The following is a 21,538-nucleotide window of genomic DNA, read 5'->3' as shown; positions in this document are numbered from 1 at the left end:
TGGCCCGCAGTGCAGCGGGCTGTTGCGAAGTAGAATTCAAATTCTGCGTTTGAAATGGATTTAACTGGAGTGTAAAGTCTAAGGTTTGACCCTGCTAACGCTCCGCTGTGTCTTGACGCTTAAAGGCACAGTTATGCAGTTACAGGATATTGAGATTTTTGGCATGCGAGGTGTTGTATTTGGCAGGCAGATGACTTTTGAAAGACATTTTTATGTACACAGATGTACATCTGCAACAGTCCTTAGTATTTTCCTTTGTTCTGCGACGCATTGAAAGCATGGTAATATTTTCCCCTTTTACTGTGAATTCATAAACTGTACAGCATAACGCCATTAAAAGTGAGGGAATTCAGAGAGCTAATGGCATTCAGGTGACACTCAAATGACATTGTTATTACAGCAATCCGCTGGAAAGTTATGGCAATCGACTTCGTATACAGTGCTTGATTTATTGCAAGGGTTAGATTTCCGTCAGGTTGTGTAGGGATGTAACATCTCTGGGTCATTCCTCCAGCCGAAGGACCCCAAGCGTCTGGAAACATCTCTGTAACAAACAGCTCACTGTGCCTCACCTCCCCCCAGTCATAAGCCTGCCAGGGATCTACACCTGGAGGGGATGATGGTTATTGCTTTATGTGCCTGGCTTGTTCCAATTACATTCTGCGATTCTCCCTTTAAACATAAATAATATAAGAGCTAATGAAACAATCAAGTTTAAATAAATTTTAAAAAATGAATGTGCGGCTGCTGCCAAGGGATCTGACTTTTGTGGTCTGGGTTGGAGAAAAATGCACTGTGCTGCTAAGAGAAAAAGTAGCCTTTGGATCTGGAGAACAGGATACAGGAAATTGATGCTTAGAAGAAACCTTTTCCAAGGAAGAGTTCCTTGCTACCTCAGACATTAATAGTCTGGAAGTTGCTGCCCTTCTTCTCCTTTTTTGCAAATACAAAAGATGTCAGAATCAGATACATTTTTTGTTTAATTGTCCTCACAAAAGGAAATTTGTCCAACAGCATGAGTCATACAAATGCAGGCAGAGAGCAAGAAACAAAAACCTGTTACAACAAGAGAAGAAACTTGCATAAAAGGGCAACAATGTGTAGACATATACAGTTCTTACATTGATATACTTCATAAAATCTAAGAGCTTGAATCGAATAACAAAATAAAGACGTGTGATATGAAGCACCACGTTTACAGTAAAGCTACCATGTACGAATGTACAAGCAAGAATTGCTTAAACTGCAGTTCAAAACTCAGGATAGCGTTTTTTTTTTTATTTCCCTGTTGACATGAAATGGCATCTGTCCCAGTCTGTGGTATGATCTTGCAAAGATTACAAAGCTGTGTGGCCTCTAGTCATTTCTGCAAAATGAAGAAAAGAGGAACTATAATTTTTAGACGGGTTTTCGTGATTGTGCTGTTTCGTTACATGCGATTGGGTTTTGCAAAATGTGGTTCTAACTCGTCCTCTCTCTACCACATCATTTGCTAATCCTCTGTCTCTAATTTGTGGCTGTTACTGAGTATTCACACAAGGATAAGGTGAAGCAGCTGTTCCTTTGCAGAGTCATTAATTGTCTGCATTGCATCATGTCAGTCAGATATTTGTGGCATAGGTTAATTGTTTCTGGTGGACAATCTGATCTGATCTGTGGTGCACTGCTGGTGCCATGGCTTAAATTTCGTAATTCATATTTTTGTACACTTGCAGTGGCATAATGATTTATTGCAAACACTGCAGATGGAATGTTCTGGAGGTTGAAATGATACTGTTCACTGTCACTTTCTCACTGTCTTCCGAGAGAGCCATTTAATCCTTGAAACACTGTACCCGCATGCTATTATCTGCTTAAGCATTGATACGGATAGAGTTCTTTATGGTGTCATAATAACCCCCTTATTTTTCACCGGAGCGGTGGCATTATTTATCACACCCGTCTTTATGGAGATTAACGAAACATAACTCCAAGGGAGTCTCTGTGTTTGGCACCAGCTGAAGGAATCTGGAAGGTTATCAGACCTATAAATCAAAACTTTTGCTGTTGTACCAATGTATTCCTGCAAGTAGCCATGTTTATAGCTCTGTCTTCCACACCCACAGGCAGCTGAAAGCCACCTGAAGAACAAGGTGTTTTAGTGCTGTTTTTCAACTTCTACCAATGTCCTCCTGCTATTCCAGCTTCACTGGTGGCAGTGTTCACTTTCAGTATTGCGATATGTTTTGATATGTCTGTGTTCCAGTGATGTATGGTAGTATACTTGGCTTCCCTTGTGTAGTCAGGTGGCACAGGTTAATTGTAAGCAGGGCTTGAATAGTGTGATGCTCACACTCACTAGTCTGGGAGTGTTGTTAGCCTGGTCTGACACTGTTGCTCATTCAACTTGAATGGATACATTTATGTTCTACTGTGCTAAAAGTCGCTCTGGATAAGAGCGTCGGCTAAATTATTGTAATGTAATGTAACGTAACACAGTAGACCCTGTACAAACACTATAAGTATTACTAGTACCTTTGGAACCTTACCTGGAATTACTGAGTCGCATTGTGACAGTCACAGCACTTCACTTCTGTCTGTTGACTGTGATCTGATTAGCAGTGATGTTGAGAGTGTGTTATGAGTCATATCCCTCTCTGTGGCAGCAGATTCAGCTTATGTAAAAGGTCTATTTTCTTGGTGGTTTTACTTCTGAAGCTGGCTTAAACAGTGTAAATTCTCTAAGGCCCAAACATCCGACTAACTGCTTTGCAGAAGAGGATTTTGTTTATTACTGCCATGATTGGCCTTTTAGGCCAGCCAGCTGACTGATTGTATAGCTTTCTTGTCACGGTTATTCTGAAGGCTCTTTTTTGTCGCTTACCTGTATCCATAGGATTTGTACACAAGCTACTTATACACTTGTGGGGCTTTTTTTTAAAGAGATAAGTACTTCTGCCCATTTTCTAGTGGTAAATTGATAAATCGTTGGCATCAGCAGAAAATTTATGTGAAAGTGTGTTAAAGTCAAGGCACATACATTGTATGTGTGTGTGTGAGGGGGAATGTGTCGTAGGGCCCAATCAGTTTTGTCTCAACTCGCTAAGACTAATGGCTGTATCTCCTGGATCCTGCCTTTTCTAGTCCTGTCAAATTTCTGTTGGGCTCTAACGAGCGTAAACCTGCCTTTGTCTGCCACACATCTTAGTAGTGGGGAGGGTCAAAGGTCATTCTCTGGGTGCCGTGGTCCTTGTATCCAGCTGAATAATCTCCTCAATGTGCTACTGCCTCCAGCAAGAGAATGGCTCCTTTTATGAATGTGGGAGGGGTGGAGGGGTGTCAATTGGTGTTGTGAAAGAGTGCAGCTAATCAACTGCCCGAGACAGAGGGAGTTTATTAACAGAATTAAGATGTGGATACAATGCCGCAGATTGAGAAGGCTTGCTTTAGGCCTGATCTGCCCAACATCAGCTCAACAGCAACAGAAAAGCCCGGCGAAACGTGAAATGAACTGGCACACATTGAACCTTTACACTCCACAGCAACGTACGGACACGGGGAGAATTCCACTCACCGCGCGGAGAGCCCGGCCTGATACAGTTTAATACTTTCTAGACCTACATTTTATGAGACGGATCTTATTTTTAAGTCAATTTTCCGTGCTGCCACATTAAATTCGGTCTGGTCTGACCTGTGATAAAGCCGGCCCGCTCTCTCATTGGTGCATCGGTGGCCCCCGAAGCCCTGCCTGCCGCGGATCCTCTCCCCCCGCTGACAACGTTTCCACGGGGGCCCCCGACATGTGCGCGAGATCAAAGCAGCGCGTAAATCCCAAGTGCGGGCCCAAACCCGATTCACCTGCGACGTCGTCGGGCCCCCGCACCGGAGAGGGGCACAGCTGCGCTCCCACCAGCTGGATCGGGGCGCTCAGCAGACGGGATTAGGGGCTTTACTCTGAAAGGCACTCCGTGATCTCTCCGCGCCTCTAACGGGACCTGGGAACATAAATACCTTTTTATGATCAGTTAATTCCCGCAATAAATCTGCTCTTTTTTTTTTTTTTTTTTTTACGGCCTTTGTCTTTCAAATTAACAAGAAACGGAGAGTCCAGACTTCCATGAACGTAGAGCAATGTTGTTTTACAAGATATGCACTGATAACGGCCCCCCCTCCCACCCACCCCCATCAGAGGCTGCTTTGTGTGTTGGAACACACCCTTGGGACAGCCAGGTAAGAATGACCCCATTGTGACAGAGCAGCGGGGATCAGATTCAGGGTTTAGACAGTATCACCTTGTTTATCCTGTAAATAATTCATTCCCTGGCGAAAAAGAAATCATGACAGTGTGTTTTACAAGTGAGTAAAACTGGGTGTTTCCTTTCAAGATAAACGCGGCGCCTGGAGACAGCGGCGCAGCTCTCGTTTCTATACAGCGCGAAGGTGCGTCAGGAGACGCGCCCGGATATTCTGTATGCTTGCAGACTTCATCCTTTGATGCGCTATCAAGGAGACACAATAATGCCGGGGCGGTCTTCCTGTACTTAAAATCCCAGCCTGTATAACTTCTCATCACGTGACCTGATATTTATCATCGAGATCTACTCTGTGGTATTTGAAGTTATTCTGATACAAGTGCAGTGTACAGGCCCTGCCCTTGGTGGTGGCTTCTGGTCTGACATAAAGGGACATCCATTCCCAATATGCCCACATAGGCTTTTCAGCCACACGAGAGGCCACTGAGATTTTTATCAAGCATTCATGTACATGTTAGCTGATAACATTTATGCAGTCTCAACGATTCCAGTGTCGCCTTTTCCCTGAAAGAAGGGCTACACTGTGAAAAGCGTGTTTGCATGCTCAGATTGCTATCTTATTGCCTCTAAATTGGAGCAGCTAATCATAATGAGGGTAGAAGACACGGGAGCTTGTTATTAGAATGAGAGACCTCTTTTTGCTCACTGTACATCGGGAGAAGGTTAGATGGTCCGCAATCAGTAATGGTTCTTGGTAGTAGCAGCATTTAATACTGCTCACTGCATCATTATTCTTGTTGCTTTCAGTTAGTTTTTTTTCGGTTATTGAAACTAAGAAATATCTTCCAAAGACAGCAGTCGAACAGCTCCTGGAAAGATTACCCATCTTTTTGACAGAGTGCGGCACGTGTAATCATTGATCATTAATGGTTCACCCTCCTCCTCGAAAGCTGTCACCACGGTGAGCTTTCACTTGGAAACAGGCCGGCGGGGGATCACAGTGGCAAGCCATAGCGACGAGAGGTGGCCCAGCCCCCCCTCAGAGCACAGACCCCCTGGTTCCCCTAGCAGTGGGAGAGAACCACATGCAACCCCCTGGACCACAAGAGTACCTACGCGCAGAATGCCCCGGATTGCTAACTGTGCATGAAATTGAACTGATAGCAGTTATTGACCAGATGTTCGGGTCTAAGGAGGAGAAGAAGGGGGAAAAAAAAGCATAGCGTGTTACCTGATTGAGTGAAAAATCCACAGCCCCCTTTTTCTGATGTCTGGCACTTTGCAGGAAAGAGTGATTTAATAGAGCCTGCCAGACCTCATCATTGTCAATACACTTTGAAAAGCCCCTTTGCCTGCTGGTTTTTTCATGTCAGTCATGACAGGTATTGATGGGCAGATGTTTAGTTGTTTTTGTGATAAATTATTTATTTCTTCCCTGACACAGAGTTTGCTCTCTGAAGAAGGGAATGTCAGAGCAAGCCAAAAGAACAGGATGGATTGTTCTGGCTCACTTTTGAATGCAGCCCTCAGTAAGCTATTTTCGTCCTCTAAAAATAGAGAGAATTGAATTTTGCCAGGTTGATAAGCCCATAATTAATGTTGCCATCATCTAGCACGGAAACTTTAATCCCCTGGGGACTCTGCTGGTTAGGCTGAAGGCTTTCCAGGTTAAGGAGTATTTACTGCCCTTGTTTAAGAATGGACTAACTAACTAACTGAACTAAATGCTATTAAATTGTTACAGAGTGTGATGAAGGAATCTGTCTGATTAACCTCGCAGCATAGTGGCAAAACACCCGTTATATTCAAGCTGTATGAGACAAACAGCATCATATGTCAGTTACAAAAAAAGCAGCCTTTGATTTGTTGACAATGACTGTGAGTCCATAGTGGTGGGATGCAATTGGCTGTGTTCTCCCCAGGCGGTTTTCATCTTGCTGCTGTGGCACCCTCTAGCAGCTTGTGAGGCGCCTGTGAGTTGCCTAGGTGTGCGTATCCTCCAGTCGGTGTTTGCTCCATTGTGGTGCACTGTGGGATTTGTAGTGTGAAAAATAGCCATTCGCTGCGTGCAAGTGTATTGTGGGATTATGTTCATCTTGCTGCAATGCTCCTCCACAAGCACAGAGAATGTGCAAAGAGGCAAGCCTGCCGTACTACAATTGATGATCCCAAATTGGGTCTAAGACATGAAGAAAATACTAAAAGGAAACAAATGCTATCGTTTGAGTCTTAATGTGACATTATTTACAACTAAAATCCAGTTGATTGTTATGTTATTGAGAGGTCACCACATTGCAGTTACATTATCAACATTATAAATTATTACATTTTAACGCAATTATGTACTCTTTATGTTCTGTAAATAAAATCAAAAATATTGTTGCTGTAGTAATATGTAACAACATCTTCACAGGGAAATAGCTGGTAAATGTAAAGCCTTATTAGTTTTGTGTGAAAGTGTATCATTATCAGCTGCAAGGCCCAAGCAGCCAGGCTCTGAGGCCGTAGCTTGTCTCGTCCCAGCGGCTCCTTGTCCGGCCTGTGTAATTGTCCTTTTCAATAGGCGCCACCGCAGCAGCATGGCGGTGTGGAGTGGCAGCTGTTCGGTGTTGAAGTGCATGCTGGGTCACCTCCCAGAGCAGGGGCTCCTTGTATCCCCAAGATGTCATAATTAATGGCCGTCCAGATGCCTGGGGAGACCAAGCGCGTGGATAAATAGAAGTCAAACAGAAAAGAAACGAGACCTGTTCCCCACTTAACGTACAGTGTACTTATCGTGTTGCCCTGGGCGACGTGCTCTACATTCTGCGAATTTTTCAGAGTGTTTCATCATCGTGCTTTTTTTTTTTCCTGTCTCCGTCTTCTCACTGTGTGTGTGTGTGTGCCCTCCCGTCGCGTCTCTCCACGGTGAAATGCGGAACGGTTGTATTTTGGGACAATTATAATCTTTTGGGAGCAACATTTTCCCCTCTTAAGTAAATACGCGAGGTACTGTTTGTCAGCGCGGCTCACAGCACCTCCAGAAAATCTGTTACTTCAGATTTCAGTGCGCCGTCTCATCCGTTGCCCGGGGCCAAATCTCTCTGCATCTCGCCTGCTGCTTAATTTCACTGCTTCGTATCACAATAATGAAGCGCCTTGATGTACATTTGCCAATTTCTGCCTCCGCCAGCGTTGGATAATTGGGATGTGAATAAGCGTGAATATCCAGCGCAGGTCTGTTTGACCTTTCCTCAACCCGCAGATAGCGCTTTGTCGTAATGGAGGCATTATCTTCTATTCAGATCGTGACTGCAAAGGGAGTGTCAGCAGGGTTCCAGGATGGAAACGAATTGACACAACTCCTTCCTCGTACAGCAGAGTGAGATGCGCAGCCAGCTCATTGTAATTGGGCGGTTTTATAATGACATCAATTGGTTATCTGAGAGCAGGGCGACAGAGATACACCTGCCTCTGAAATCTCTGGAACAGCTGTTTGAAATGCAGACACCTCCTCCTTAGCTCTCTTTCATTCTCACCGGCGTGCACACATCTACTGAAGAGCTCTTTTTGCCAGGGTCTTATTTTAATTAAGTTTGTCGTTTTAGGTGGGAGAGCACTAGTCAGAATTTTTTTTTTTTTTTTTTTTTTTTTTTGCAAATAAGATTTATCCCATACTACCTTTTCGAAATATTTTGTCCTTTCTGTTTGGATTTTTTTCTCAATGCAAATGCCATAATTTTGGATATCAGTCTCCTTTTAATTTTCCCCAAGTGTGTGTGTGTGTGTGTGTGTGTTTGTGTGAGTGTGTGTTTCCATGAGTGACCCTGTAAAATCGCATCTGGGCATGTAATGAGAGGAGGTGGTAGTCAGAGCTCCGTGGTACAGTGGCTTGCCAAGCTATCAGCAGAGGGACCGGCCTCATGATGGGAGAAGAGTCCCGCTCTATTCCCACCTGAGCGCCCCCAAACACAGAGGATGTGCTGTCATTACTAACAGCCCGCGGCGCGTAACCTTGGATTCCGAGCTCATCGCAGCTGCGGGGGAAAATCACATCGCACCTGATGGGGACCCGCGTGGGTGACCTTGAGGTGGGAGGGAAAGTGTGTCCCTCCACCTCAGTCCTGATGGGAGGACTGGATTTATTTGGAGACACATGCTGACACAGGCTGACACACAGCTGTGATGGTCCCCACTTCCTCATTTCTTTTTTTTTTTTTTTTTTTCTTCCCTGGCCACACCCCGCTCCCTTCCCGCTTAAATCCGCTCTTCCGAGAAAATTCCTCAGTAATGGTCATAACTGTGACGGGATGCATCTCCTGTCTCGTGCTGCCCCGTCGCCCCGGACTTTGAAAGGCAAACCAGCTAACTGCCGCAAAGGGAAGGCTGCTGTTTGTTTACTGTGCTCGGTCTGTTCCTGAATAAAAGTGAGGAAAACGTCTCAGGACTGGCAGTGGAAATGTACTCTTTTTTTTCTTACTCTTACTCCCACAGAGATGCGACTCGGTTGTGCAAAATGATTAATTTCACACATATACAGGTCATCCCTGAAAGCAGCAACATCTCATTCACAAGGGGGCCCTGTCAGCAACAAAGGCAAGGCTGCGGTAAAACAAGCAAACATAGCATCGTGTGCACCGATAAATCTTTGGAGGCTAAGCCCGAGTGCACTTAAATTCGAGAAGTCCTTTTCATCATTCTCGTAAAAAAAGAGAGACACGTAGCCACACAAATGTTTCTCATGTTAGGGCTGTCATGAGGATGGGAATTAGTGCTCCACTTTAGTGTTGTTTAGCTTTTACTGCAGGTGCTTAATTCGCTTGCCCTCAGGGAGAGAATGTAGTATACAGGACAAGTAAGTGTCTATTACTGGTTATTTTAAACCCTGATGAGAACGATAAAGAGAACGCTCATCTATATACAGTGTATAAACTGAAATGGCGTTACATTACATTATTTTTAGATTTAGGTCTCAGATCATTCCATCTGCAGTGTGACTGTTCTTAAAGTTGAGTAGAAAATTTGACCTCTCTCCATTTCTTACAACATGGCGAGTTCAGAGGTAGCTGTAGGTACATTACATTACATTATTGTTATTTAGCAGATGCTCTTATCCAGAGCAGCTTGCATAGGTGACAATTTTATCCATTTACACAGCTGAATATTTACTGAGGTGGTTGTGGGTTAAGTACCTTTCCCAAGGGTACAACTGCAGTGCCCCAGCAGGGAATCGAACCAGCAACCTTTCAGTTACGAGCCCTGCTCCTTACCCTTATGCCACAGTGAAAAAAAAAAACATTCCTTCTTTGAATTTGTTATCAGGGCCCTGCACAAAGTCCATTTACATTAGGTCGAGCGTGTAGATATTTAAAGACCGACCGCTGTCTCTCCCTGCCTCCCCTCCCCAGTGGATGATCCAGCAGCCCCATAAGGTGGCCACGTTCTTCGGCTGCATCGGCACGGACAAGTTCGGCGAGATCCTGAAGCAGAAGGCGGAGGAGGCGCACGTGGACGCGCGCTACTACGAGCAGAGCGAGGAGCCGACGGGGACGTGCGCCGCCTGCATCACCGGCGACAACAGGTCAGCCCGGCCTTCCCTGGGAGTGCCTCTTATTATTTCCTCAGGATGTGCCCGGCATTATATGGGGCGCTGGGATTTCTGTTCCCAGGCCCGCTGTTCCTTTCCATGCAAGTTTTTTTTTTTTCTTTCGGTTTTCTTTTTTTTTTTTTTAAACAGCACTCCTCTTTTTATGGATTCATTTATTTATTTAGCTGTTTGTTTGTTCATTTATTTATTTATTTGGCTAAATCACCGCCGCAGTGTTTTTAATGCGCCGCTCGACGGCCTCCTCGATTCCCAACAGCTGTGTGACTTTAATTAGCCAGTCATTACGAGAGGGGTCACATTAAAAACACATTCTGCTTCCTCGGAGTGACACCAGGCTGAATGGCAGGCGCTCCTCTGAGAGGAAGCCCTCCTGTCTGCTGTTTGCTTGGCTGGGCCTGCTCTTTTTAATGCTCCACGCAGCATGCAGTGGGGCCCACTGCAGCTGTCAGTCACACACTGCAGTCAGGAGCAGAGCTGCTTTCAGGAAAAACCCCCCATTATATTCTTTCATCAGCGCCAGTGGCTTTCAGTGTGATTAACGCTCGCTGTAGAAATGTCAAGTGTTTCAGTCTTATTGTATAGTCCATTTTGCCCCCATTGCATTTGGATACCTTACTTTATTACTCCTGTAATTGCAATGGTTACTGTGGTAGCAAACCTGCTACAGCCCAGTTTCAGTCGACAGCAGCAGTCAGATGTGTGTATTTATTTATTTATTTAAAACGGCTTTGACATTCATTGACTGTTTGGGCAGGTTTTATAACGTGAATGTGGCATGGGTGTCCATAATCATCACCTCAGCCTTGCCCCATTTGTTTTTACTCTGAAAGCTTTCTTCACTTGTATCGCTCATTCAGGTCTACCACTCGGAGCAGTGGAAGCTGTTATGACTTGCCTCTGAGAAATCCCTTCATAATGCTACCATCTTCTTGAACTGAGAAAGTCAGGGTTAAAAGGGGGGAAAAATGCAAACTTCAAGTTCTTCAGGGGGGAAAAGGTTTTAAAGCTGTTTCTTCTTCATGTTTGAGACATCTCTTGACAGCATATGTTCTGCCTTGTAATTACAGCTTCCAATTGCGTTCTTGTGACAGGTCTTTGTTGACGTGCAACTGTTTACAGATGTTTCTCCTTGCCTCCTTTACTGCTGTTTCTCAGTCGCTGAACACACTGGGAAGATTGATTTCTCAGGATATGTGTTCTCTGTTTTGACATTATACAACCCCTGTTGCGCACGAGGGAAGAACAGAAAAACTAGAAAAGAATGTACCATAGAAGCCTCCGATGAGCTTGAACTCCACATTCCTGCGCCGTACTTTACCATGACACGTGTAGGTTTAAGACACTTATTTCATCAAAACTTGGTACAGGTATGTTGATTTGTGTTTATGCAGTCAGTTTCACTTCACTGTACATCAGTGTGATCAGGTAGCCCTATGCTCAGCTCAGTCATCAGATTTAGCAGGGCAGGAGTGTGCAGAACAGTTACGACCGGAATCCCAGGTGGAGCGCTGCTGTCGTATCCTTGAGAAAGGCACTTCACCTGAAGTGCTTCAGAAAGGAACTCAGCAAAGGAATATCCATGAGTCCAGGCCATGCTGGGTAAGGGCATCTACTGAGAATCATGCGTTATTTAACAGTGGAAGCGATGTTGAGGAAAAACTGTGCTGTACGATCAAGACTGAGGGCAAAGTTTTTATGTATATGGACTAACTAAGGTTGCTAAATAAACAGGGGGTGGTGTACTTTGTGGTGTAAATCAAAGTGGAGACGATATAAAATTGGTCAATGATTTTAGATGAGTATTAGTATTCTTGAAGCCACGTATAAAAAGAAAAGCGCATGAAAGAGTTAAAATGCGCCGATGTTTCTGACCATCACATGTCAGCTGCACGAGCATTTATTTATGTTCATGTGGGAAAAAGGAAAATTTCATCTGCTCCTGGAATCAATGCAATACAGTTGCAGCATTTGTAGAATTCCATCAGTTTATACACTGAGTAAAGAATACCAGTGTAAGGTAGCAGTCAAGGGTTAATACAGGTTAGACATATTGACCACTCTCTGGATCTTCATTCAGAACTTCATGCTGGGTCATTTCCAAATGCGGTATTTCAATAATAACAGTATTTATTTATTTAGGGAGCCTTATCAAGTGGTGAGTTGTGTAGCAGCATATTATCCTTTACACAGTTGAGTCGTTGGTGGAAAAAAAATTGAATGAAGTGTCTTGCCAAAGGGTACAATAACTGTGCCCCCAACCAAGATTCAAATCTACAACCTTTAGGTCAAGTCACATAAACACTACTACATTATTTATGACTTCCTTACAGCTGAATTTGCTGCGTAACCTGTGTAGTTACAACATGTGAAGGTTTGAGAGTTAGAGTAAAGTTGCTAGGGACCATACCTAAGGTGGCTGGGAATCGCACCTTATGGACGTTATCTGTAACTGAGAGGTTGGGAATGGGATGAGACTGAGAGTGAGCTCGGATTCTGGAATTGGCCAGAATTAAGGTGGGTTTTTATAAACTGGACAGGGTTAATTTACGAATCCCTTCTACATGCCGCGCGTTGTACATCCTGTCCCTGTGCTGTCTCATTTGCACCGCTCCCGTGTCTCGGTGCAGTGCCGCAGTGTGCTATATTTGAAATCGCCTAGGCCTCGGGCTGCGAAGCTAAGAGCCCTGCTCTGCTCATTACCTCTCCTCACCTGTCAGCCTGCCCGGTGTGTCTGTCCTCGCCGCGCTCCCCGCCAGCACGCTGCTGTCACGGGGGACAGCGGAGGTCACAGCTCGTCTCATAATGCCTCGCTCCTGTACACCCCCCGCCCTCCCCCCCGCCTCCCCCGCACATCGACGGGCCGTTTTAGGATCAATAGCCCTTCCAAAGGTTCCCTCATATTCGACCTTCATCTGCCACGACTGAACATGTCAGTCATCGACTCCCTCGCCGGCGTGTAAGACTGTCCCCCTGACTGCTGTTAAAAGGCTGTTTGATGCTCGGGATGACATCGGAGAAGGTCAGCCACAATTTTGAGGGAAGCTCGTAATATCTCTTACAGGTGTTCACCAGGCAGCTCAAGAGGTCAGACGCGAAGAATAAATCGCTCCCGCTGCTGGAGTAGAATCAGAACTAGAACTTGGCAGCATGTAGTCTAGAGAGTAGTAAACATCAGCAGTGGCACCCTTAATAAGTGAAGAAAGTAGGGGAAAATTAAATCAATCTACAATTGGCTTTAATTGTCAACAATGAACAATATCCTGTGTTCTATGTTCTGCTCTATACATAGCACTTTACTTAATTTCAGTTAAAAAAATCTGTGAAAATTATAACAAAAAGCGTCATTGCTTTAAACTAGTTGTTTTTAACAGGCCAACTATATATTTTTTATATATTTACAAATACATTCTGTATACTCTCTTAGATGTTCCAAAATTCAGAATAAAAAGTGACATTACTTCATAGGTTTTTTTTTTTTGTAGTGAGAAAGTACACAGTGAAAGCTAGACACACTGGGCACTCAACAGCCCATTAGGCAGCTGTCCTTAATACAGTGTCTCTAGACACTCTTCAGCAGTGGCACTTGCAAGCTACACCTATTGGATCCTATAACGTTCTAAAGCCGTACAGGTAAAGCAGATGCCCTGTCCAATGGTGAAATTCCATGCAGCAGCATATATGAAGCTCCCTTTTTTCCCCTCTGTGTTTTGGTTGTTAACGAGCACACTCTTGTGTGACTCCCATTGAAAGCAAGGGAAATGCAGCCACATCACACAGGGGGTTCCCTGAGGATATTTCTGTCTCAATAAGGAGATGAAAGGTGAGACTGAGACTTTTTTATTGGGAATAGTTTATTTTCTTCTGACGTGACGACTGCATGGAGGGTAATGAAAACCAGAGGTCCCATCGGGGGGCTCCGCATCAACGTGTCAGACAGAGCGGAGCTGTGGTACCCTACATTTCCCTTTATTATTGATGTGTGTGTTCACATATTAATGAAAAATGCCTTGTACGGCTCTGATGTGAATAATTGGTTTTAAATTTGTTACTATTGACTACTGGGAGAGTTGACATGATAGCGGAGCAGATGTTTTGCAAGGGTGTGTGCATATGCCAGCAAATTGAGCCCACAGCCCTTTTAATTACAGCATTTTAATGACAGTATCGGATATTGTAGTGGGAGCCGCTTTAGACAAGGCAACAAAACATTACAGCGATTGATGAAATCGGGATCCACCCCTTTTCTGAGGTAATGTTTATTCCATGAGGTTAGAAAAAAGATTATTCCCCCCAAAAAGGCAGCAAGAATGGTTTTCTGCAAAAGTAAACCCAGGGGAAGGGTTTGTCAAAAAAGTAAAAAAATCAAAAAAAAAAAAAGTATTCTGAACACAGGATTGATTAGAGCCATGTCTGTCATTCTAGGTCCCTTGTTGCTAATCTGGCAGCAGCAAATTGTTACAACAAAGAAAAGCATCTAGACCTGGATGCCAACTGGGAGCTGGTGGAAAAAGCCAAAGTCTATTACATCGCAGTAAGTACTCTCCAGTCATACTACGATATGTGTGTATATATGTATGTATGTATACACTATGTGTATGTGTGTGTGCGTGTGTGTGCGTGCGCGTGTGTGTGTGTGTAGCAGGGGCAGACTGCTAATACGCAAATGTGTCATTGCAAACATCACAAAGTTGCCTATTGTAGCAATTGTTTGACTTTGACTTACAAGTGATTAATCATTGTTTGAAGATCTTGGTGATCTTGAACGATAAGACAAGCCTACATCACCAAGTGCAAGGACCCCACCTACACACACACACACACACACACACACACACACACACCTGCTCACACATAATGTGCTGTAGTCATGTAATTCCCTTCAACATTCTGTATGCTGCACAGATCCTTGGCACAGATCCCTTATTTAATGTTTTAGACCTGTTGTGTTGATTAGAGAGAATACACCTAGTTGCTCTGAACTCGACGTGTGTGAAGAATATGATGAATAATGACACGAGCAGAGAAGTTCCTGGATTGTCGTCTGCTGTTTTGATCGTGGTCTGAGACTGTAACGTGTCTCGCTGAAAGGTCGGTTTAGGTCGATTTCAAGGACTCTACAGCACGTCCAGTGACAAAGGCACAGCTATCCCTGTGCAGTACATTCAAACTATAGATCTGACCCCACCATTCATAACTCTAAAATGCTCCATTCAGAAGTGCTCTGAAATTTGGTGACTTTTGCTGATCATGCAGTGTACTTGGGGGAGGTGTTTTACAACTGCACAGCAGAAGATCAGGCAGACGCAAAACTTTGACCCACAAGACGATGAAGAGTTTCTACCGCTAGTTTAAGTTTCCCTCAGGGTGCTTATATGTGCTGAAAGGAGGGAAGGCTGCCCTAGGGGTGAGCGGGTGTTTTGTCACTTGGCGTGGGCCGTGTTTGAATTGATATGGTCCTTTTTTAAAAAATATGGTTAAATGCTTTTTGGTTTTGTTTCATTCAACACCCCCATGTTTCTCTCTGAAAAGTCAGTCAGTGCACACAGTACAAATCAACTGATTTACATTTTTCTTTCTGTGTGTGTGTTTTTATCGAATCACTTTGTACATGTCGACATCATCAAGGCTTTAAGAAACAAATTGAAATAAATTCACACAGACGTGTATCTATTTTTCCTCCTTTACACCTCATGTTAACCTAGCCAGATTCATTGGAAATGTTTCACTGAGCGCTGTCCTGTGGGCTATTTTTCTCTTTGTGATGGCTAGTATTTGATGTTTCTCATGGCATTCAGAGCATCTGAAAACCTGATTTTTTTCAATAATTTGAAGGTTTTATTTATCCCCCAGATATGTCCTTTAGCTGAGAAATGATCTTTTGAAACCCAGAGAAGACCAGGCATTCCAATGTTTATTGAAATTCTTGTCATCATTTGCTTGAGTTGTTTTGCCAAAAAAAAGTGAAGCTGAAGGATAGAGTGAGCAAGTGGTCTAGAGGCCAAGCGCAGCTGTGAAGGGGTAGCTAATGCTGCAGTTGAACCTTTCTACTTGAGGTTTGGGCAATTAGCTCCCTGCCTTCCAGCTTGTTTTTCTACAGGTTTGAAAAGCGCTATGATAACACTCTCCAGACACATGTAATATATCCAGTACACAAACATGTTTAATGCATTTAGACCGTCTGTGTCCCGGACTCTCTTCCGCGGCAGGTTCCGCTGGAGCGAGCATACAGCTGCTGCAGAAGTGTGAAAATTGATTACCCAGCCAGCGAGTTCATTGAAAATCCAGTTATTCCTCTCAGCTGTTGGGCCACAGCTCCGGCGTTCCGCGCGGCCCCCCTCCAGCGTGCTGCTCGGAGCCTCGGCGCGGCTCCTATCGATTCCCCTGCCAACCTCAAATCCACAAATTCACAACTGTCAAACAAACGCTTCAGCAGAGCAGGGCGATGCAGCCAGCTCTCCCCTGCTCCCATTCCACAGAGATCGGATTTAAATCTGCCGGATCAGCCCGTCTACACGCTCCTGTTTGTGAAAATGATCCCGTGTTAAGATGATATCCCTAAAATTGTTAGGCATTCCCCTGCCATGCAGTTCATGAATTTGACATTAGCATTTGGTCTTACTGTCCGGACAATGGCCAGCAGCTTGTGTTTCAGTCATGTCTAGGGTTGGGTGACGTAAGGGCTAATTGTCCCGGTTCTAACTTACATGGTTTCTGTTCAGTGTGTCCTCCAAACCATTGGCAAGTTTATCAACTGTCTTCAGCCCATTGTTAATGGGTTCCCGTCCTCAGAGAGTATAGCTTTGAAAATGTCTTTGATTAAAATCAGTGGGTTATGTCCATTAAATGCAACAGTATTTATCTAAATTATGAATGGAAACGGAAAATGTGTATATTTAGTGCACCATCTCTTGTGGAAATAATTCTGTATGGTTAATTAATCTGTGTCCTCTTTTCTACTTTCAAGAAAAATGGCTGAATTTACTACCAGAGTAACACTCGCAGTGAACTAATCTCTACGATAAATAGTATGTGAAGAAGTGCGTTCCTATTATTTATTGGCTAAGCATGCAGCCTGTCCCAGGGCGACTAGCATTGCTTTCAGTTTTTTACACGTTATGCATTTATTTAGCTGGTTACTAACCACAGCAATCCATGCTACTCAGTTTTCTCAAGGGTATATCTGCAGTGCCCCAACTGGGATTTGAACTCACAATCTTGTGGGTACAAGCACCACCTAGCAATACAGCCACTCAGATACAGGCCGAAGTCTAAAAGTATTTGAAACAGGCAGATTTCCTTGTTTTCTTGACTTTGTTCGGAAGAGATATCTGTGTAGGGTGAATATATGTGTTGCACACTGACACTGACACAGTCTGATAGTACTGATTCAGAAAGAAAGAATGTAAGAACACAGGTCTGATGGTCAAAGTGAAGGGGACACGGTCTGAGAGTACCGATTCACAGTTAATAGGCCATAGTTTCAGAGAACAAACTCATAGAGAAACAGATCAAGTCTGAGTGTCTTGCAGATGTAGGGACACAGTCTTGAGTGTCTTGCAGATATAGGGACACAGTGTGAGTGCCTCGCGGCTAAAGGGACACAGTGTCTGTGTTTTGCGTCTATACGGGACACAGTCTGAGTGCCTTGCGGCTAAAGGGACACAGTGTGTTTTGCATCTATACGGGACACAGTCTGAGTGCCTCGCGGCTAAAGGGACACAGTGTCTGTGTTTCTCGTCTATACGGGACACAGTCTGAGTGCCTCGCGGCTAAAGGGACACAGTGTCTGTGTTTTGCGTCTATACGGGACACAGTCTGAGTGCCTTGCGGCTAAAGGGACACAGTGTGTTTTGCATCTATACGGGACACAGTCTGAGTGCCTCGCGGCTAAAGGGACACAGTGTCTGTGTTTCTCGTCTATACGGGACACAGTCTGAGTGCCTCGCGGCTAAAGGGACACAGTGTCTGTGTTTCTCGTCTATACGGGACACAGTCTGAGTGCCTCGCGGCTAAAGGGACACAGTGTCTGTGTTTCGCGTCTATACGGGACACAGTCTGAGTGCCTCGCGGTTAAAGGCACACAGTGTGAGTGGCTCATAATGAAGAGGACACAGTCGGAGTGGCTCACAGTGAAAGAGGCGCAGCCTGAAAGCAGGAGAGCTGCGATGCTGTGGAGTGTTTTTGTTCTTTTGAGTGCGGGTGGTCTCGGTTCAGACTCTGCTTCTCATTAGCATACGCGACAGATCCGCTGCAAATTGGCCGCGATTTCGCCCGCATCCGATCAGCTATGTTGAAGCCCGTTCAGCCGCACGGAGATGGTTACTGTCGGTTTTTGTCAGTGCTCAGAATCTCAACACGAGGCACGCCTCCCTCCCTCCACCCGGCCCCTGCCAATGCCCAGGATCATTCTCTTTAGCGCCGCCGTGCTCTCTGATAGACTACTTAACCAGATATACTGCCACGGCCATTTGCACTTAATATACTGTGGCATGTCTAGACCAACGTTTGCAAATGCCTCTTCTAACAGTAATCTCCATTAACCTTGTCAAGAGCACTCAAACGTCCCCAATTTAAAGCGCGATTCACCAGGTGTCCTGAGGATTCTTTTATTGTAATGCGGTGATGTATCAATTTGCGTTGTTGATTTTCATTAAACAAACGTTACGAGGTGTGCGCGTGCTTGTTGTGCTGTAATCTGTAAATCAGATTAGAGGGGAGAAGTGCGTTAAAGCAGTGATGGATGGTGCTTGGCGGCGGCTCTCAAGGTGCCTGCGACTATATGGTGTGATTGGATGAAAACAGAAGTGTTAGAGCGCTCGCACAGCCAATCTTGCTCATCCTCCAGCAGCAGAGACAGCAGCAGGCGCAGAGCAGGGAAGCAGCAGTGCCATTTTTCACAAAGAGAATGTTGAACTTCTGCCAAATGTTTGGTGGCAGGCTGTTGCTAGGAAATCAGGGTCCTGAGGCAAATCATCACACGGCGAGCAATAACAAGAGGGAGCAAAAAAAAGAAAAAAAAAATAGGAGAGAAAGAAGAGGCTGAATTTCTTTAACTACAAATGCTGTTGTGGTGCTTTTTTTTTAAATTACACCATTTGCAGAGCTGATTTTAATGACAGAATGTGTATGTGTATGTGTTTTTTCTGGCTGGGGGGGGTATCATATTCTGAAATGGCAGCTAAGATGACTGACTCTAATTGGAAGGTTGTTTGTGTGTGTGTGTGTGTGTGTGTGTGTGTGTGTGTGTCTGTGTGCTGGCCCTCCCTTCCCCCCTCTTCAGACACGCACACACAGAAACTGCAGTGTACTGCAGGCTTGTTTTTCTAACTACTGAGCAGAGTTTGCCCTGTAATTTGATCTCCTCTGACAGATGCATTTTCTATGATGCCACTTTGAATTAACCTATTGTGCCACGATCTTTCCTAGCTCTGGCAAACAGAGTGACCGATTTAACCCTCACAGATTTGACAGAGTAAAAGAAAGCTCTCAAAATGGCAGCATCCTCTTTTCAGATGTGTGAACTGAAGGGCAGGCGGGAGTCTGGGAGAAGGTGTTTAAGAAAGGAGGTGATGGAAGAAAAGAACAGAATTAAACAAAGAACTGTGAAATGCTTCAGAACGCCCCATTGCAGATGGCCTAGAAAGACCTGAGGATATAAAGAAGAGCTTTTGACACTTGCGAGTATGTGCCAGCTCCACTGAATCGATTACTCGTCCAATGAGGACCTGGCAGCACCGGAGTGAGCTGTGAAAGGAAGTGTGACCTGTGAAATGTGTGTTTCTCTGCTCATTAGCCACGTGCTCCTTTACGCGCGACAGCCCCACCCCGGTGGAGGCCTGCTCTGTGAGGACGTCCCGGTGCTCTTAACATGCTATATCCAGTTGAGCACGCCATTCAGTTAGCCTGGTGCTCTCAACACAATGCGGCCAATTACACACCCCATTCAGTCGCCTCAGCCCTCTTAATACACTATATCCAATCCCGCACCAGTAAGATATCCTGAAGCTCTCAACACAACATATTCAGTTGTGCCCATCATCTGGTCAGACCACTACTCTTTACCCACTGTATTTATGCCCACTGTATTTGGCCTGTTTCTCCTAACACACTTACATCCATTCAACAGTGATATAGGCCCTTTCCACCAGCCACTGTGGGCTCGAGTAGGTGTGGTCCAATATAAGAAAAAAAAAAAACTGCCTTTTCTGTATTACCTTGAGGTTCACTTAGCTATGGAATGACATTAGAGGTCTACCCCTTTTCTGACCCACATCTGTTTCAGTTGTAAACACCCAGCAACCTGCACAGCTGCTAACTACTTAGCTAAAAAATTAGCTCCCGGTCACCTGCTAGCAATTATCTAGCTATTCATAGTCTTTTGCTGTACAGTAATCATGTGACATTTCTTGTTGCTGAGGTTATGCTTTTTTTTTTTTTTTAAAAAAGAAAGCCACTGCCTACGGTAGAGCTTCTTGTGCATCCTGTATGTTCATGAAAACCTTTTTTGCCTTAACAATGCTGCCTCAGAGGATTTTACTACTGCAGCATTTACTAATGTCAATAAACCTGAAGACAGTACAGAGGAGCTCAAGTACAAGGAATACTATACACTACAAGGAGCTCAACCCCAGAAATCGAGGTCTCGGGGCATCTGAACTATACCCACCATTTGCCCACCACTGTTGCCCTCGGCCTGCCCTTGGACAGCATGTTTGGTGTCTGCACTACTCTACCATGATTTCACTCAGCAGTCAGTCTAAAAACCAGTCAGATGTCATAGTGTCTGTATTTAAAGGCTCAGTCTCTCAATTTCATCATTGATGGTGTTCAGCTTGTAGAATATTTGCTGCCAGGCAAATTAGGTTGCCCCTCTGGTTTATCATCGGTGTTCATTGCAGATTTGCTAAAACAGGTGTTGTATTGTTGTAGTCTCCACTGCAGGCGAATCTGGGTTAGGCTCAGCTACTGTAGCATAATAGGAGCACAGAAGAAAAAAAAAAAAGGAGGGGGGGTGTGGGTGGGGGTGGCACAGCGCTAACTGGCACCACAAACAGCATGTAAGCCTGCACCCTGAAGTGGCACACAGCTCGTTCAGCCCTGCCAGGCTCCTGAATTTACTGCCAACAAAAGGGAGAGGCATTCCACACCAACAACTGACACCTCATTTGCAAGCGAGCTGCTGATTGAACAGAGGTGACTGCGGCTCCATTCTCCCCCCCCCCCCCACACACACACACACACACCCTCTGCAAAGACACTGTCCCCGTCTGTCCTCCTGCTGACCTTGAGCGGGGATCCGGCGTCAGCCGCCGCGCTCCTCCCTGTCCTTCCCTGTGTGGATAGGGATCACACAATGCAGATGCAGTCAGGGAAGAGGGGAGGCTGGCAGGCGCGCTCTGTCTGCAGGCGATTGGTTACAGTGTCGGTTGCTGATGAAATTTAATCCCACCGTATTGACATGCCAAGTTTCACTTCTGGCAAGCCTTATTAAACAGATTTGTAAATGCATTTCATCTTGATTAGAATTCGTCCTCCGGGGGATTAGACTTCGCTTTTTCACAACGTTGGATGTGGGAATGATCATGCCGTGGTGCCCTGCAAATACCAGGATTCTGCGCAAGGTCTAAAAATGTTCATTCTCAAGTCTTGCCGATCACCAGTGTACCTGCTGTATTAAATAGCCTTTCCAAGTCAGAGGCGATGTTCGTATCACAGAGGA

At 44.9% G+C, this 21,538-nt stretch overlaps 1 protein-coding gene across 4 annotated transcripts in view; it reads left to right on the top strand.

Annotated features, from left to right (window-relative positions):
• Positions 1–21,538, top strand: part of LOC118785501 (adenosine kinase-like) — a 133,220-nt gene that overhangs the window by 46,995 nt on the left and 64,687 nt on the right. For all 4 annotated transcript variants that reach the window (XM_036540216.1, XM_036540198.1, XM_036540225.1 and 1 more), the window contains 2 exons: positions 9,620–9,792; positions 14,242–14,350. In XM_036540216.1, the coding sequence (XP_036396109.1) occupies positions 9,620–9,792; positions 14,242–14,350 (282 nt within the window). The remainder of the gene's footprint in view (positions 1–9,619; positions 9,793–14,241; positions 14,351–21,538) is intronic.

The sequence above is a fragment of the Megalops cyprinoides genome, chromosome 1, assembly GCF_013368585.1.
Source record: "Megalops cyprinoides isolate fMegCyp1 chromosome 1, fMegCyp1.pri, whole genome shotgun sequence".
Lineage (NCBI taxonomy): Eukaryota > Metazoa > Chordata > Actinopteri > Elopiformes > Megalopidae > Megalops > Megalops cyprinoides.
The sequence above is the reverse complement of the archived record's forward strand: the minus strand, read 5'-3'. Positions and strand labels throughout refer to the sequence as shown.